Genomic DNA, 15,042 nt, shown 5'->3' with positions numbered 1-15,042 from the left:
CATTTTTATAAAACAGACTTCCTGCCACAATTTACCCATCTTGATTTATTTATTTTTTTGGTTAGAGTTGATTTTAAAATATTATAATTTAGTATTACAAAACTTTTGTCAAGAGGTTTTTGGACTAACCAAATTTTATACTGGTATAATTTTTTTGTTTTGACTAAAATTATGGTATAAAAGAGGGAAATATTGCAATTGAAGACAAAATTGTAACTTTTCTATTAAAAAAAGGCAAAAGACAAAATTATAACAAACCACGGGAGTAAATCGCAATTTCCATAAATTAAAAATAGTACTTACGTTCTTACTTCTTATTTCCGTTGAGGGCTTTGAAATCTCGAGTGTATTCACTGTTAACAACCCTACCTTTGAGCCACCATATTCTGTTTGGCTGCCAAGAAAAGGTACGAAAGAAAAAAAGAAAAAAAAGAAATCAAAATTTGTTAAATAATTTGCTTTTCTTACTTCTTATTAATATCATTATAATTATTGTTAATATTATTATGAAAAAAAATAAAAAAAAAATCTGCGCAAGCAAAACCTATTTGCTTTTAGGATCACCGACTTAAATTAGTGTACTGAAAACCCTAGACGACGCCGTTTAGCTGCTTCGTTGCTATTCTATAACGCAATGGAACTGTGATTATTCTGTTTCAGAATCTAAACCTATTCGTTTTTTCTTGATTTTTTAGCTTCTCTAGTAAAAATGGCGAAATCGAAGGCTCACTCAAAGAAGCAGCAAAAGCGTGGAGTCGATTTCAAAGTAATCTCTCAATTAGCACAGAACTTCGTCTTGTTCATACTTCTGTTTTTGAAATTATTCAAAGCTTTGTTGTGATTTGTTGAAAACTATGCAGAAAATAAAGCGGAAGATTGGAAGGAAGTTGCCGCCGCCGAAGAATGCTACGAATACCGAAGTTAAATCCAAAGGTATTGACTGAAGAGTCTCAGCTTCAAATTTGTTTTTGATTATGCCTTGTTTTGTTTCAGTGAGAAAATTTTTAATTTTGAAAATGAAATTGGTTTGAATGTGATAAATTTGATCAAAGCAAATTAAAGCACATGAAGAATTGCCTGTCAAGTTTGGTTTCTCATTTCTCAAATATATATATATATATATATAAGCGTTTTGTGGTGATCCGATGAGTGGTAAATAATTGTTTTTATTAACTGAAAGTATACTCAATGTGCATTACGAGCAGCAATCACACTTCCCGAGCAGAGCGTGGCATCAGAAAAGGGAGGTTTAGCTGTGAACAAGAAAGGCTTGACTTTGAAGGAACTTCTTCAGCAAACATCTCATCACAACCCAAAAGTTCGTAGAGGTACTTTCTTATTAATATGGAAGTTTCTCTATTTTGAAAGTGTTCTATTTTGCAGAACAATTATATGTATTGAGTGGTCTAGAAAGAAGGAAACAAAAGTTAGTGTAATGTTAAAGTTTAATGCATTAGTTTGAAGAGAGCTATTCGAATGTTATGTACCCTGTACCCCCGATTTTGTTTTCTTCATATTGAAAGGTAATTGCAATGTTCAACTAAAATTTTTTGTTCGTCTCTGAAGATGCATTGATGGGTATTAAGGATTTATTCCTTAAATATCCAGCAGAGCTAACATTGCACAAATATGCTGTCGTGGAGAAACTGCGTGAACGTATTGGGGATAATGATAAAGCGGTTCGAGAAACAGTGTATCAACTATTTAAGACAGTGATGTTCCCTAGCTGTAAAGAGGTAATTTATAATAATAAAAAAATGTTAGTTGTATTATTCACTGTTGTTGATTGACACCAGTTCTTCATTTTTTTGAGAAATATTTCTCTGTTTTCCTTGTCCAGGATAATCAAGGGCTTTTTATTTCCTTAACAATGGCGTATATCTTTAATGCAATGACGCATTTATCAATTGACATTCGGTTGATGGCATTCAAATTTCTTGACCTTGTTGTCCAGAATTATCCACCTTCCTTTTTCCTGTATGCTGAAAAGGTATCTTAATTTGATTCTTTTAGTTAATTGTGATTATGTTATTGGCATTTGTCTCTTGAAAATCCTTCTGATCTAAGCTATTATAGAATCTGTGTTCTTATTTTGGCTCATTAACTTAGGTGTTACGCTATGTCACCCCACATAACCATAGGGTGGCGGGTGAGTTCACAGTTCCAATCCTTTTGTGATGTGGTCAAATACCAAGTGATTAGAAAAAATAAAGTTTCCAATGAGCTGTAATTTAAATGGCACTTCTTGTTCTCTAAATAATGGGATAGAGGGTAAGGTCTAGGGTTCAAAACTCATTGAGTGTGTATATAACTTACCCAAAAAAAAAAGAGAGTTAAGGAATAGTAATATTTTCCCATGATATCATTCTTTTTGGCTTTTGGATTTTCTTAAAGATTTTATTGGTTGCTTCATCAACAGATTCTTCAAAATTATGAGAATATTCTACGGAAGAACCAGTACCAGTTCTATGTACAGGACAAAGGGAAGCTCAAGAGTGTTCTTGCTGGGTTGGTGTACTGCTTGTCGCTGGTGCCATGTAATAAAAAAGAAGTTGACTCCTGTGAAAAGGTACCTTCTAATTATCATTTGCAAATGTACCATCTGTTTTACACGTGTTTTATTTGTATGGTTATTCATTATTGTGGTGCTTAGCACTTCCAATGTATTGCATAACCATATTTTACTATTAAAAATTTGGATGTGTAATATTTTTTTAAGTTGTTGTTATGATTCTGTCATCTCATTAATATTATAAAATTTGTACCCACTTTCAATTATCTCTTACTGCTTAATTAGGTTGGTACTAGTTGTATCTTGTGTGCTTTTTACCATCCTTGCAGCGTCCTTATTCTTTTGGTTGAGTAATTTGCCCCGTAATTATATTTAAATCATGTCAAGTTCATTTCATGTGACACTATTTTCAGGTTTTTAAAGTGTATAAATCTTGATTTCTATAAAGTGAGTGTCTGAATGACCAAGCCAATATGAAGAATTTAGTGGATAATCGGTATGCTGTATGATGATGGCCATCTTTGGTTTTCCTTGTCCATTGAAATATGACTCTTATTCTTTCTATTAGGTGGCTCCTATGTCATGATTGTGATGACTACAGCTTTCAAAAATGAAAAATTTCATAGCGCAGTAAATTGCATGGGCAGTAACTTGTAGTGGGTTTACTATTGTAAACACACTGTACTTTTCTAATTAATAAAACTTCTATTACCTATCAAAAAAAGCAGTAAAAATTGCATGTTCTAGTCTAATTTGTTTTTAATTATGCTCTTGTATAGTATGCTATGCCTTTTCCCTTTACAAGTGCCTATCAGTTTCTAATGCTCTCTTGTTAATTTAATAGAATGAAGCTGGACAAGGGATGTTACATGCTTTTGAGCCTGACGTGCCTACAGAATCTGCTGGTATGTGAAAGCACTTTATACCTTACTTGTACGTGGGTATTTTGATGTCATAATTTGGTGATTGGGTATGGCAATATTTTGTGCATCATAAAAATAAACGTGCTTAATCCTCCAATGGTGGTGACACCAGCAATTTTCTCATCATCAAAATTTTATTTATCGCACATATTTAGATATGGCGGGGTGCTCTTACCAGCTTCCATTCAATGATTAATTTTAGTAGATTTCTAACTTTTGATACCTATTTTGGTTTTCTATCAATTCATTGTTTGGCATCGTTTTTATATTTATTCATTTGGAAAAGAATGGAAAATTGAAGTTCACATCTGATTATTATCATTATATAGCTTATTATGTAATCATGATATTATTATTATTATTATTATTTATGATAAGTATCTACTCATGATATTAGTATTTTTTTAATAGTAATTATTCATGCACCTATGGATCTTAATCCATGACCGCACCCTCCATCTCAATATTACTCAATAGTACCATTTTTTTTATACTCTCTCTATTTCTCTATAATATGATATTCAATTTTTCTAAGCTTCTGATGGTCCTCGTCAATGCTCTCTTTCTTTGTGTAGGATTTTCTGTCATCTTCAAGAAGCTGAAGGATCTTATGCCAGTTTTAGCCGATTGTTTCCAAGATTTTGTTTCATTTTCTCGCGCTATGCCAGTTCTTGATGCACAATCATTTGATTGTATGTTGGGCATACTCCAATGCATAGATATCACAGCCAAATTTTTTATTTATGGGACTAACAAGGGTAAATCAGAATATCAACCTCACGGAGTACCTGATGTGACAGAGTGGGATGAAAATCTCTCATCATTGCTAATGAAGAAGGTACTACAAGTGTTTCCTCTCAACCCGACATGTCACATGTCAGAAAAGGTATGACTGACCTCAATATTAAGTTTTCAGATTATTTTCTTTGCTCCCAATGAGAGTGTTATATTCTTTTTTCCCCTTTTTATCGGTTTTGATTGGATTTCCTTTCTTTTATGTGTCTCCCTGATAATATTTGCCTATCTTCTTGGACCCATGTTTTATAAACTTTTGTGTGCATGCTTAAGGTGCTGTTGTCTAAATTTGAATTGTTGTGGTTTTCTTTTCTTCTGCTTGGCAGGATGATGATAGGTATTTTATCTTGAACACATTGGTTACGGGAATACTTTTGCAAATCAGTGAATGGATCTGCCCTCCTGCTATCATATGGGAGAAATTTCTAGAATTTATAGAAAATGCACTGCTTGGAAAGGTCTGATTCTTACACCATTATGTTCCTATAACTTTTAAAAATGCATGGTTTTCAAATGTTGCAATTGTGGATTTGTAAAATATACTGAGTTTTTTTCTGGTGAGGTATATATAAACAGTTGTAAGTTATAATGAACAGCTATAACTTTAAATTCCTTTTTTTTTTGGTTTTATTTTGTTCTTGCTTTAATATTTTAATACTAGTAACTGGTACAATCATGGAGGACCAATAAGAGTGCATGAACCACAAAGCTCACATAATATAGAGATATAGATGACTGTAGCCAGTCTGATATGAAACATCATTGTTGATTTCAAAAGTAGCATCAAAAAATGCAATGAATTTTTGAAGAGCATTAAAAATGAGGTATAATGAACAATTTATAGTTGAAACATTGCACTTAATTGGAGTAAATTTTTTTATTTTATTTTTTATGTATCATTTAGAGGGCAAAAAGCTTTACAGATTAATATATATATATATATATATATTGCAAAAAGGCTTGTGGTTGTTTGCGTATGCAAAGAAGAATATTATCGTTCAATCTGTGCAGATTTCATTTGCATATCGTGAACCAACTTATGTTACTAAAACATAAAGATTTTTTTTTTTTTTTAATAAAAGAAAGCCTATAAAGTAATAATAATGTCAGTTTATGCAAATATCAACATATTTCAGTGTCCAAGAATATTAATCATCATTACAATAATGTGATCTACACATTAATTTTTTGATTGAGTAGAAGTTACCTATCAGATTAAATGAACATTAAATTGTTTGTTGCGATACTGCACATCAGGGAAAAATGGAACACTATAATTTGGTATATATCAAAATGAAGTATAATATAAAGATTTAGCATTATTAGACATATATTCATACATATTAATCAAGATGATTTGTTAGACTAATAATCTATTAGGATGTATATACAGGAGATCAAATTATATTACACAATGGACATTTTAATATTTATTGCATTGTGCTGCCTGTGAACTCAAATGGCACTTCCTCCAAACTTATAGTCTAATAGGATGGAGGGTAAAGTCATTGGTTTGAGGCCCATTGGGTGCTTGTGCAACTTAATTAAAAATTTTTTTATTGCATTGTGCTGTATCATTTTCAGTATGTGTTGGACCAGCATCTCAGACACAGCTGGGAGTCAGATTGGTTGGATTTATAATGTGCCTTTGAGTTTTATAGTAGGAGTTAATCATTTATGTAATTGTTTGTTAAAGCAAATCCTTTTGTCTTGACTCACAAGACAAGTAAGTTACTTAATAAGGCCTGCTTTTTTGATATATTAGGGAGGTTGCTGTGATGATCTGATGTTTCAAGTAACAGGCTTATTTTGTATAGATAGGTGATTTTTTTTTTTTCTTTTAATCTGAGTAAATTATATATTTTGCAGATTTATAGTGGCACAAGGTCTGGTAAAGTAGTCTGGGAAAAGCATTTACTTTCACTTCTTCCTTTTTTCCCAAAACTTATTTCACAAGTGCCGAGCAATTGGAGGTCTCGTCTTCTTCAGGTCTGACTTGTGCTTTTAAGAATTATTAATTGCTAAGAGATTTTCTATGGTAAATCACATCTGTTGAACCTCCCTCTTTCTTTATTGGATTGTTTGTTCATGCACTTTATTGATTGCAGGCATTTACCAATACTTTTAAGGATTGCCACCCGGAGTCTTCATTAAAGTTGGCATGCCTTTCTACAATTGAAGATATGCTTATTCCAGTAAGCTTGGTTTTTTTACTTTCTGGTCACAATGTCTTTAAGATTGCCTAGAGTCACCATCTCTCTCTCTCTATCCTTCCCCGCACCCCCCCCCCCCAAAAAAAAAATGATAACCAAATTTTTTTTTTTGTACATATTGTAGAAGGAAGATAGGCTATACCTAGATTCAAGTGATCCAGAAATACTAGACTATCAGATTGCTTGGATAAGAGAGCTTTCTCCATTGCTAATCCTGCTAGGTGATAAGCATCCATCTTGTTCCCAGGTAACCATATGATTTACCTCATGAACACTTCATGGTGCTGCAATTAGACAAAATTATTATTATTATAATTATTATTTGAATAAAAAAAGTTTGATAAGATGAAAATGTGGATTTTGAACACCCCATATTTCTAAGCTTTAATCTTCATCTCCATTTTTATTGTCACTCATTATTTACCTTTACATGGGTTCTGTATCTCTTGAAATTGCAGGTTGTGTTGCATTTGCAACTTCGGCTGGGACAGTGTGCTCTGTTGAACTCTTCTCTTGCATGGGAATATGACAACATGCATTACTCATTGCTAGAGTTTTACTGCACATGTCAGGATGATGGTACAAATCAATTTGCTAAAGACATTTAAATTTGTTCAATACCCTTTGGGGCAGTATCAATTTGTTTCCTGTTCTTTTTTATCCTGCAGGAAAGTTACACTATGGTCCTTTCATAAGGCTTCCTAGAGATTCGCAGGAACTCTCTCTCTGTTGCCTTTACTATTTTTCTAATTTGGATTCACCTTTGTTGCAGTCAATAGCTTCTTGTTGCCTATGTAAGTATTACATGTCTGTTAGTTCAAATATTGATTTAATTGCAGCAATCCTAAACTTGCTTGGTGTCCCTACAATTGATGATTTACTAGCATAGATAATTTGGTCTTCTTTATATATGAACCACTTATGTTTATACTTTTCAAAGTGTTTGTGGTTAATGGCTTTCTTGGGGAAATTACTTGACATTCCTTGCCAAACAGATCAAGGTAGTTTGTGATTTCAAATTTAAGCTGCAATGACTGAGGTTCCCTTTATAGTAGTAAAACATTACTTAAAAGTTTGGACATCTTGTTGGATCAGGCTTTGTTGGCGCCTCAATGGAAGTGGGAAGTTTGACGTTCGGTCTTTCTATCATAAGATTCGAAATGTAACTCTTTCTACTTTCCCTTGGAAGGGCATTTGGAAAGTAAAGGTTCCTAAAAGGGTGGCATTCTTTATGTGGACAGCAGCTCATGGCCAGATTCTAACTTTGGATAATCTTATGCTCCGTGGTCGCATTTTGGTGAATTGTTGTTGTAATGAGGAATCTATGGGTCACCTGTTGATTTCCTATCCGGTAGCTCATTCTTTGTGGATGTATATGCTTCGGTTGTTTGGGATTGATTGGGTCATGCTAGGTTCAGTTGCAGACTTATTTTTTTGTTGGTATCATTGGCTTGGGAAACATAATTCTGATATTTGGAATTTGGTTCTGGGTTGTTTAATGTGGACTATTTGGACTGAACGGAATCAACATTCTTTTGAGGATATTGGGAAATCTCTTGCTTAGTTGTTAGATTTATGCCAACGGACTCTCTTTGATTGGTCTTGGTGTTGGGGTCTCTCGGATTGTTCTACACTTATGGATTTTCTTTTGTCTCTTAGAATAGCTTAGTGTCTATTTGTTTCTTTTTTCTTCCTTTATCTCTTTATTCACTATGGTGAACCTTGTGTATTTTTCATGCTATTCCTTCTTCAATAATTTTTTTTCTTACCTATCCAAAAAAAAAAAAATTGGACATCTTTCTTGTTTGGGCAGTAGAATGATCTCCCACAGCAAGATAGAAATCCCGTGTCCTTATATTACTTCATTTATAGTAGAATTTGTTCTTAAGATAATTATGCAAATGACCTTTCTGAAAGGTATTTTTGCTATTAAATGAAGTAAGAGTTTCCTTGAATTAGAACACAGATTGACTGCGACAATCATGTCCAGGATGTTGCTGCATTAAGTTTCAAGATGTGATTCATGAATAGGAGTTAAATACATGTTTATAAATATCTGGGGTGATCGATGTTATTGCTAAAGGCATAGTGTGTTTAGGGAAATTTCTTTTTCTGCTTTTTAGTATATGGTAGTATGAACTTCACTGAATATACATGTAGTGGTGGAATATACATGCAGTAGAAAGCTATGCCCTTTCTCCTGAAATTTTGTGAAATAGACTTTGTTTACATTTTCTTTATTTTCTGACTGTTGCAGGTCCTGATTTGGAACCATTTATATTATTACGAAGTATAGAGGTTCTCCATTCGGCCTTTGCTGCTGGTCATGTCAAAATTACTGACTATATCAGTTTCAGCATCACTTTGCTCTCACGTTTTAAAGTTTTACCTGGTACCTTGGAAAGAATTTCTTCTTTTGCAAATTATTATACTTTATTATTTCCAGACCAGCATTTGGTTTTCTATTCACTTTTCCAGCTGAGTTTCAATATGTATTAATCTTATTCTTCTTTATATATTTGCAAATAGAGAATTTTAGCATGAGATAATTTTTAACTGCATGCTTGGGTATTAGAATTAGCTTTTGGATACCTTTTTATATGTTTTAATGGTAGCTGCCATGTCGTCCATCAATAACTGTAACCAACTCATTAAAAGTAGTAATTATGACAAGTTTGATGTCTAAAAAAGCTTATCTAATTTGAATTTAGAATATGTCATTTGTAGGTAAAATACTGCATCAATAGCAGGAGCTAGTTAATACTTATAAACTAATGTTTAGACAAAAATTTGCCAGCTTCTTTTACACCCATTCTCAAGTTACAAGTATCTTGATTTTTATCTGCTGGGATCCAATTCCGTTACTTCTATACAATTCGTCATTACTGATTTATTTTAATCTGAAAAGAACTTCTGATCTTTGCAGAAAACATATATCCTGTTAAAGAGAGTGATATAAAGATGAGAAACCATGGAACATATAAGTCAGTCACCACCGTTGTTTGCTCAAACCTGTCGCAGATTGGTGACAGTTCTCTTGTTTTTCAGATTCTAGAGAAAGTGACAGTTGGACAGATGGTAAGTTTACTAAACTTGTTTAATCTAAACCGTTATTTATTTTGTTCTCTTTTAAATTGATGACTTCCAAAAGCTTCCTACTTGAATAAGGAAATGGTTTTTGAACCATTTTCTTTTCTTCTTTGATTGTCTGTTGACTGATTCTTATGAAATTTTCTTGACGTGTTTGTATTTCAGTTAATGAAGCCACCTTTGGACAATGCTTGTGCCATGCTCAGAATGCTTGCTGTGCTGGATTCTAAACCCACGAGACTTTCTGAGCAGAGTATTGTCACTCTAAGCAATTTCATTTCAGGATATCTGATTGATGTTGTGCATGTAAGTATTTTGTCTTGTTTGGTATCTTCCTTTGACTATTTTTTAAATAATTTTTATAAAAAAGAAAAAAGAAAATGGTTAATACATATGCTTAGCATATCTTTTAGTTTATGTTCTTTGATTGTGCTGGCAGTGGTTTGTTCTTGGATGCCCATATATTGTGAGAATGCAGAAATCATTAGTTTTTCTTATTTCTTCTCTATTATGATTAGAGAGTTCTTGTACACAAGTCTGTGTTCTATGTAAATAAAGTTATCATATTTAATAATTAAAAAAAAAAAAATTTAAAAGATCTACAAAGTTCTCATGGCACGTGCATAACTGAGACATGCTAACTTTCATCCAGAGGGGGAAATCGTAAAAGCTTTCATCCTTAAGTGTTATATGTAAATGAAAGTGTTCTCATAAAAAAAAATTTGAACTTCTGCAAAATTGCTAAAGTTCATCCCGACCATGTAACAGCCATCGTCTCCTATGGTATCCAGAAGGATGGGCATGCTGACCGAGACATTTGAGGTTCTAATTCTGATAATAATTATGGCCCACAAAATTCTTGTAGAAGTGTGTTTCCATTATATAATAATTTAATTTAATTTAGTTTTATTTTTGTACTGCAAAAGATGTCTTTTTTTGTGTCTATAGCTCAATATACGAGGTAGGACTAATTTTAATGATGTATTATGGTATGCTGATCGGCCTAGTAATATTATGATGTATAATCTTATTTTGTTAATGTAGTAGTTTGGTTTTTTGTTTTTTTGTTTGTTTTTGTTTTTAAGATCACAAAGCTTATTGGTGTTATTGAGTGTGTTGAATCTTTCACAAACTTGGTTGGGTGATTCTTACTAATATAGTTTGCCTAATGTGCAGTGCATTCCAGAAGATCATGATGAGGCCAATGTCTCCTTTCCTACACTCCTTTATTATCTCCTACCTTGTTTTTTCTTGTTTGATAGAAGTCACAAACTTCTGAATCTTGTTTTGAAGACAATGGGATCCTTGATAACTGCAAGTAGTTCATCACTGTGTTCGCCTAACTGTATCCAATATGCAATGGAGTGTTCAAGTAGAATAAATGCCATTGTTTCTGTCCTTGTATTCATGCATAAGGATGTTAAAGTTCAGAAAATTATCTCTGCATTCAAGGCAGAAATCGTCCATATGTTACAAAAAATACACTCTTTACAGGTATAAGTTTGCACCACAAGCATGACACTTTGTATTTCATAAACCACATCCATTTATGCTAAACTGAAGTATGTAGTTCGTAATTCAAAGCCATCAAATCCTATAATATTAATTAGTGCGTGTGTGTTGCTTGTGTATGTATGTGTATTTAGATGTATGGGAACCATGATTTGCCAAGCCAACTACTGAGGCAGGTGCCCCTTTATGCAGATCATGCTTAACAAATATAATTTGTAGATAGCCATACTTTGCACTATACATTCTCATTGTTTGTTAAATTTAAGACAAAATTCCAATTTGAGTGCTACATTGAGCTCTCGCTCTTGTTGCCAAATAGCTTGAATTTGTATGCATAACGGGCATGGGATGGACATGTTGACTTGACAAATTTGTTGTAAGATAGATTGTTTCACTTCATCTTTAAGTTGATTTGGGACTAAGGCTTGGTTGTTGTTGTTTTTGTATTGTGAGTTGATACCTTAGATTGTCTGTTTCAACTTTCTAGTTTCTTTGATTGAAGAAACTTTAGTTTAGATTCTGATTGCTGCTTTATGGCAAGTCATCTTGAGATTTATGAAAATATTGAAATTTTCTTGTGACTAGCAAGTCACTATTTATTAGTTTTAAATGCTACTTCTTATGCTAGTAGCTTTAAGATACTTGTTGATTGCTTCTATGTAATCTTTCCAGTCTTCAGAGGAAATCAGCATGTCCATTGAGGAGAGGCATAAAATACGGAGTGCCTTTGATCGACTAAAAGTTTTGATAAGTAAATCATTGAATGGGATACCTGCAATATAGGATGATGTTTATAAAATCGTCATCTTACCCTTGTGAGTTGTCTAACTTTTCAAATTCATGCCTTTTCTATTAATCTCAACTATTATTAGTTTTGTTTTGTTTTGTTTTTTTGTTTTTTGTTTTTTGTTTTTTGTTTTTTGTTTTACATTTCCAAAATTTGATGCATTATTCATGCACCCAGATGGTTCTGACAATTTCAAGACATCTTGGCAATGTACTTGTTGCTTAGTCCTCACACTTACTTTTGTTTCTTGCAGCAATACTTAATTTACACCATGGGAACTCTTAGAGATCAGCCCCAGTCAAGGTGAATGCACTAGTAATGAGCTCTGAGAATGGAATATCCAACAATCCTGGCTAGTGAACATTGCCAAAGTCTTACAGTAAATATAAGGCACCGGTCCTGAGTGTAAGTCTTACTACAGGACCTGTGTCTGCAATTTTGAGTTAGGTAGTAAAATTCTACCCATCGTTCTGGGAATTTTTGGTGGGGAGCTAAATTATAGCAGCAATCTTATCTCAATGTATAGTTTGATTGTTTTTTTTTCCCCTAATCCTTCTGGTTGTACTATAGTTAATCCCTTGCATATGAAATTTTGTATTAGACAACTTATGATATATATATATATTTGTTTATTGTTATAAAGTTTCTCTCATCCTTAGACCTTAGGGAATAAGAGATTCTCTCTCTCTCTCTCTCTCTCTCTCTCATACACTGATACATGGAGATTATGTCCAATTCGCCACTTGCATTTAAAAAAAAAATTTATTTTGTTAGAAAACACATGATTATGATTCTTTTTTGTTGAAGATAATTCAGAAAGACATTAGGTTGGTATTTCTCAGATATAATAGATAGCGTCTCATTGCTCTCACCAGCGCTTGAACCCCATTACTTGATGCTTAGTGTCTCAACACACGATGGAAATTGACAAAATCCTTAATTTGATTCATATCCAATCAAAAAATAGTGAGGATTCCATTTATATACAAATTAAATTGAACTACAGTTAAATGTTATGGGGGTGTTAATACCACACCTGCAAACCCAGAACTTGCAGCACAAGTTGGCAAAGTCGCAATTCAAAGAAAGCAGGTTATTTACAAAGGCCTTCCACCTTATTATTATTATTATTAATTAGCAGTTGAATTTCATTTATATATATATTTTTTAAAAAGATCATCCTTGTTTCTCTTATTAGATATTTTTGAGCATTGTAATTTGAGAGATTACTTGGTTTGGGATGCTTTGGGTTTTTTGTTTGTTTTTTGTAATATTAAAAAATAACAAGATCCTCGTTACTTATCAAAAATAAAAAGGGTGTAACACAGTAAGCCCAGTAATATACCCGTACTATACAAGGAAGAGTCAAAAAATGAAAAACAAAAAATACAAAGAGATGTTCATCAAAAAAACAAAAAATACAAAGAGAAAATATACAAAGTAATTAAAATCTAAAGAAAAATGTACCATCTAGGAAATCCAAGAAAGAAACGGGTGAAAAATGAGTGTGGGCCAAAGTCAAAAAAATGGAACACTTTAGTGGGAGTTTAGTCATTTTAATTTAATACCAAACTGGTAAAGCTTATTTTCAAGTTTCTCGAAAATAAGATCATTTGAAAACCCTTTATTAAATTTTTTTAAAAAAAAATCTTCAAAAAAAAGTGTGATTTGAAATCAAGAAAGTCAATACTGTACTGAAAGTTGTATAAATTTAGCCAGCGATACGATATATTTTAAATACTGGTCAATATTGGTATACCATTTTAAAATTACTGCTATTTTTATATAAAATCATAAGTCTATGTCTCATTGAATATAAATGCCTAATTTATTTAATTCACCAATAATAATAATAATAATAATAATAATTGTGGGGTCCGTGGGCCTGATAACCTCAGTCCTTCATATAGCAGGCCCAAGGCCCATGCCGAGGAGAGCAAGTTATTTCTGAGGAGAAAGGGGGGAAGCCTATTCTCTTGAATCCACGCCGAGGACACCTTGTCCTCACAAGACATCTTGGCAATGTACTTGTTGCTTAGTCCTCACACTTACTTTTGTTTCTTGCAGCAATACTTAATTTACACCATGGGAACTCTTAGAGATCAGCCCCAGTCAAGGTGAATGCACTAGTAATGAGCTCTGAGAATGGAATATCCAACAATCCTGGCTAGTGAACATTGCCAAAGTCTTACAGTAAATATAAGGCACCGGTCCTGAGTGTAAGTCTTACTACAGGACCTGTGTCTGCAATTTTGAGTTAGGTAGTAAAATTCTACCCATCGTTCTGGGAATTTTTGGTGGGGAGCTAAATTATATCTGCAATCTTATCTCAATGTATAGTTTGATTGTTTTTTTTTCCCCTAATCCTTCTGGTTGTACTATAGTTAATCCCTTGCATATGAAATTTTGTATTAGACAACTTATGATATATATATATATATATATATTTTTTGTTTATTGTTATAAAGTTTCTCTCATCCTTAGACCTTAGGGAATAAGGGATTCTCTCTCTCTCTCTCTCTCTCTCTCTCTCTCTCTCATACAGTGATACATGGAGATTATGTCCAATTCGCCACTTGCATTTAAAAAAAAAAATTATTTTGTTAGAAAACACATGATTATGATTCTTTTTTGTTGAAGATAATTCAGAAAGACATTAGGTTGGTATTTCTCAGATATAATAGATAGCGTCTCATTGCTCTCACCAGCGCTTGAACCCCATTACTTGATGCTTAGTGTCTCAACACACGATGGAAATTGACGAAATCCTTAATTTGATTCATATCCAATCAAAAAATAGTGAGGATTCCATTTATATACAAATTAAATTGAACTACAGTTAAATGTTATGGGGGTGTTAATACCACACCTGCAAACCCAGAACTTGCAGCACAAGTTGGCAAAGTCGCAATTCAAAGAAAGCAGGTTATTTACAAAGGCCTTCCACCTTATTATTATTATTATTAATTAGCAGTTGAATTTCATTTATATATATATTTTTTAAAAAGATCATCCTTGTTTCTCTTATTAGATATTTTTGAGCATTGTAATTTGAGAGATTACTTGGTTTGGGATGCTTTGGGTTTTTTGTTTGTTTTTTGTAATATTAAAAAATAACAAGATCCTCGTTACTTATCAAAAATAAAAAGGGTGTAACACAGTAAGCCCAGTAATATACCCGTACTATACAAGGAAGAGTCAAAAAATGAA

The 15,042-nt window shown here is 32.8% G+C and overlaps 1 protein-coding gene across 1 annotated transcript; it reads left to right on the top strand.

Annotated features, from left to right (window-relative positions):
* The first annotated feature begins 322 nt into the window (after positions 1-322).
* LOC112031470 (uncharacterized) lies at positions 323-12,317 on the top strand. Its single transcript, XM_024064165.2, has 21 exons — positions 323-407; positions 696-766; positions 861-933; positions 1,206-1,328; positions 1,567-1,736; positions 1,841-1,990; positions 2,420-2,569; positions 3,357-3,417; positions 4,011-4,321; positions 4,557-4,688; positions 6,100-6,219; positions 6,339-6,425; positions 6,568-6,690; positions 6,902-7,022; positions 7,112-7,237; positions 8,701-8,835; positions 9,370-9,521; positions 9,699-9,839; positions 10,710-11,027; positions 11,718-11,860; positions 12,086-12,317. The coding sequence occupies exons 2-20, from the start codon at positions 710-712 to the stop codon at positions 11,826-11,828; spliced, it is 2,661 nt and encodes an 886-aa protein (XP_023919933.2). The 5' UTR covers positions 323-407; positions 696-709; the 3' UTR covers positions 11,829-11,860; positions 12,086-12,317.
* Positions 12,318-15,042: the final 2,725 nt, after the last annotated feature.

Source organism: Quercus suber, unplaced genomic scaffold (assembly GCF_002906115.3).
Source record: "Quercus suber isolate HL8 unplaced genomic scaffold, Cork oak 2.0 scaffold_31, whole genome shotgun sequence".
Lineage (NCBI taxonomy): Eukaryota > Viridiplantae > Streptophyta > Magnoliopsida > Fagales > Fagaceae > Quercus > Quercus suber.
The sequence above is the reverse complement of the archived record's forward strand: the minus strand, read 5'-3'. Positions and strand labels throughout refer to the sequence as shown.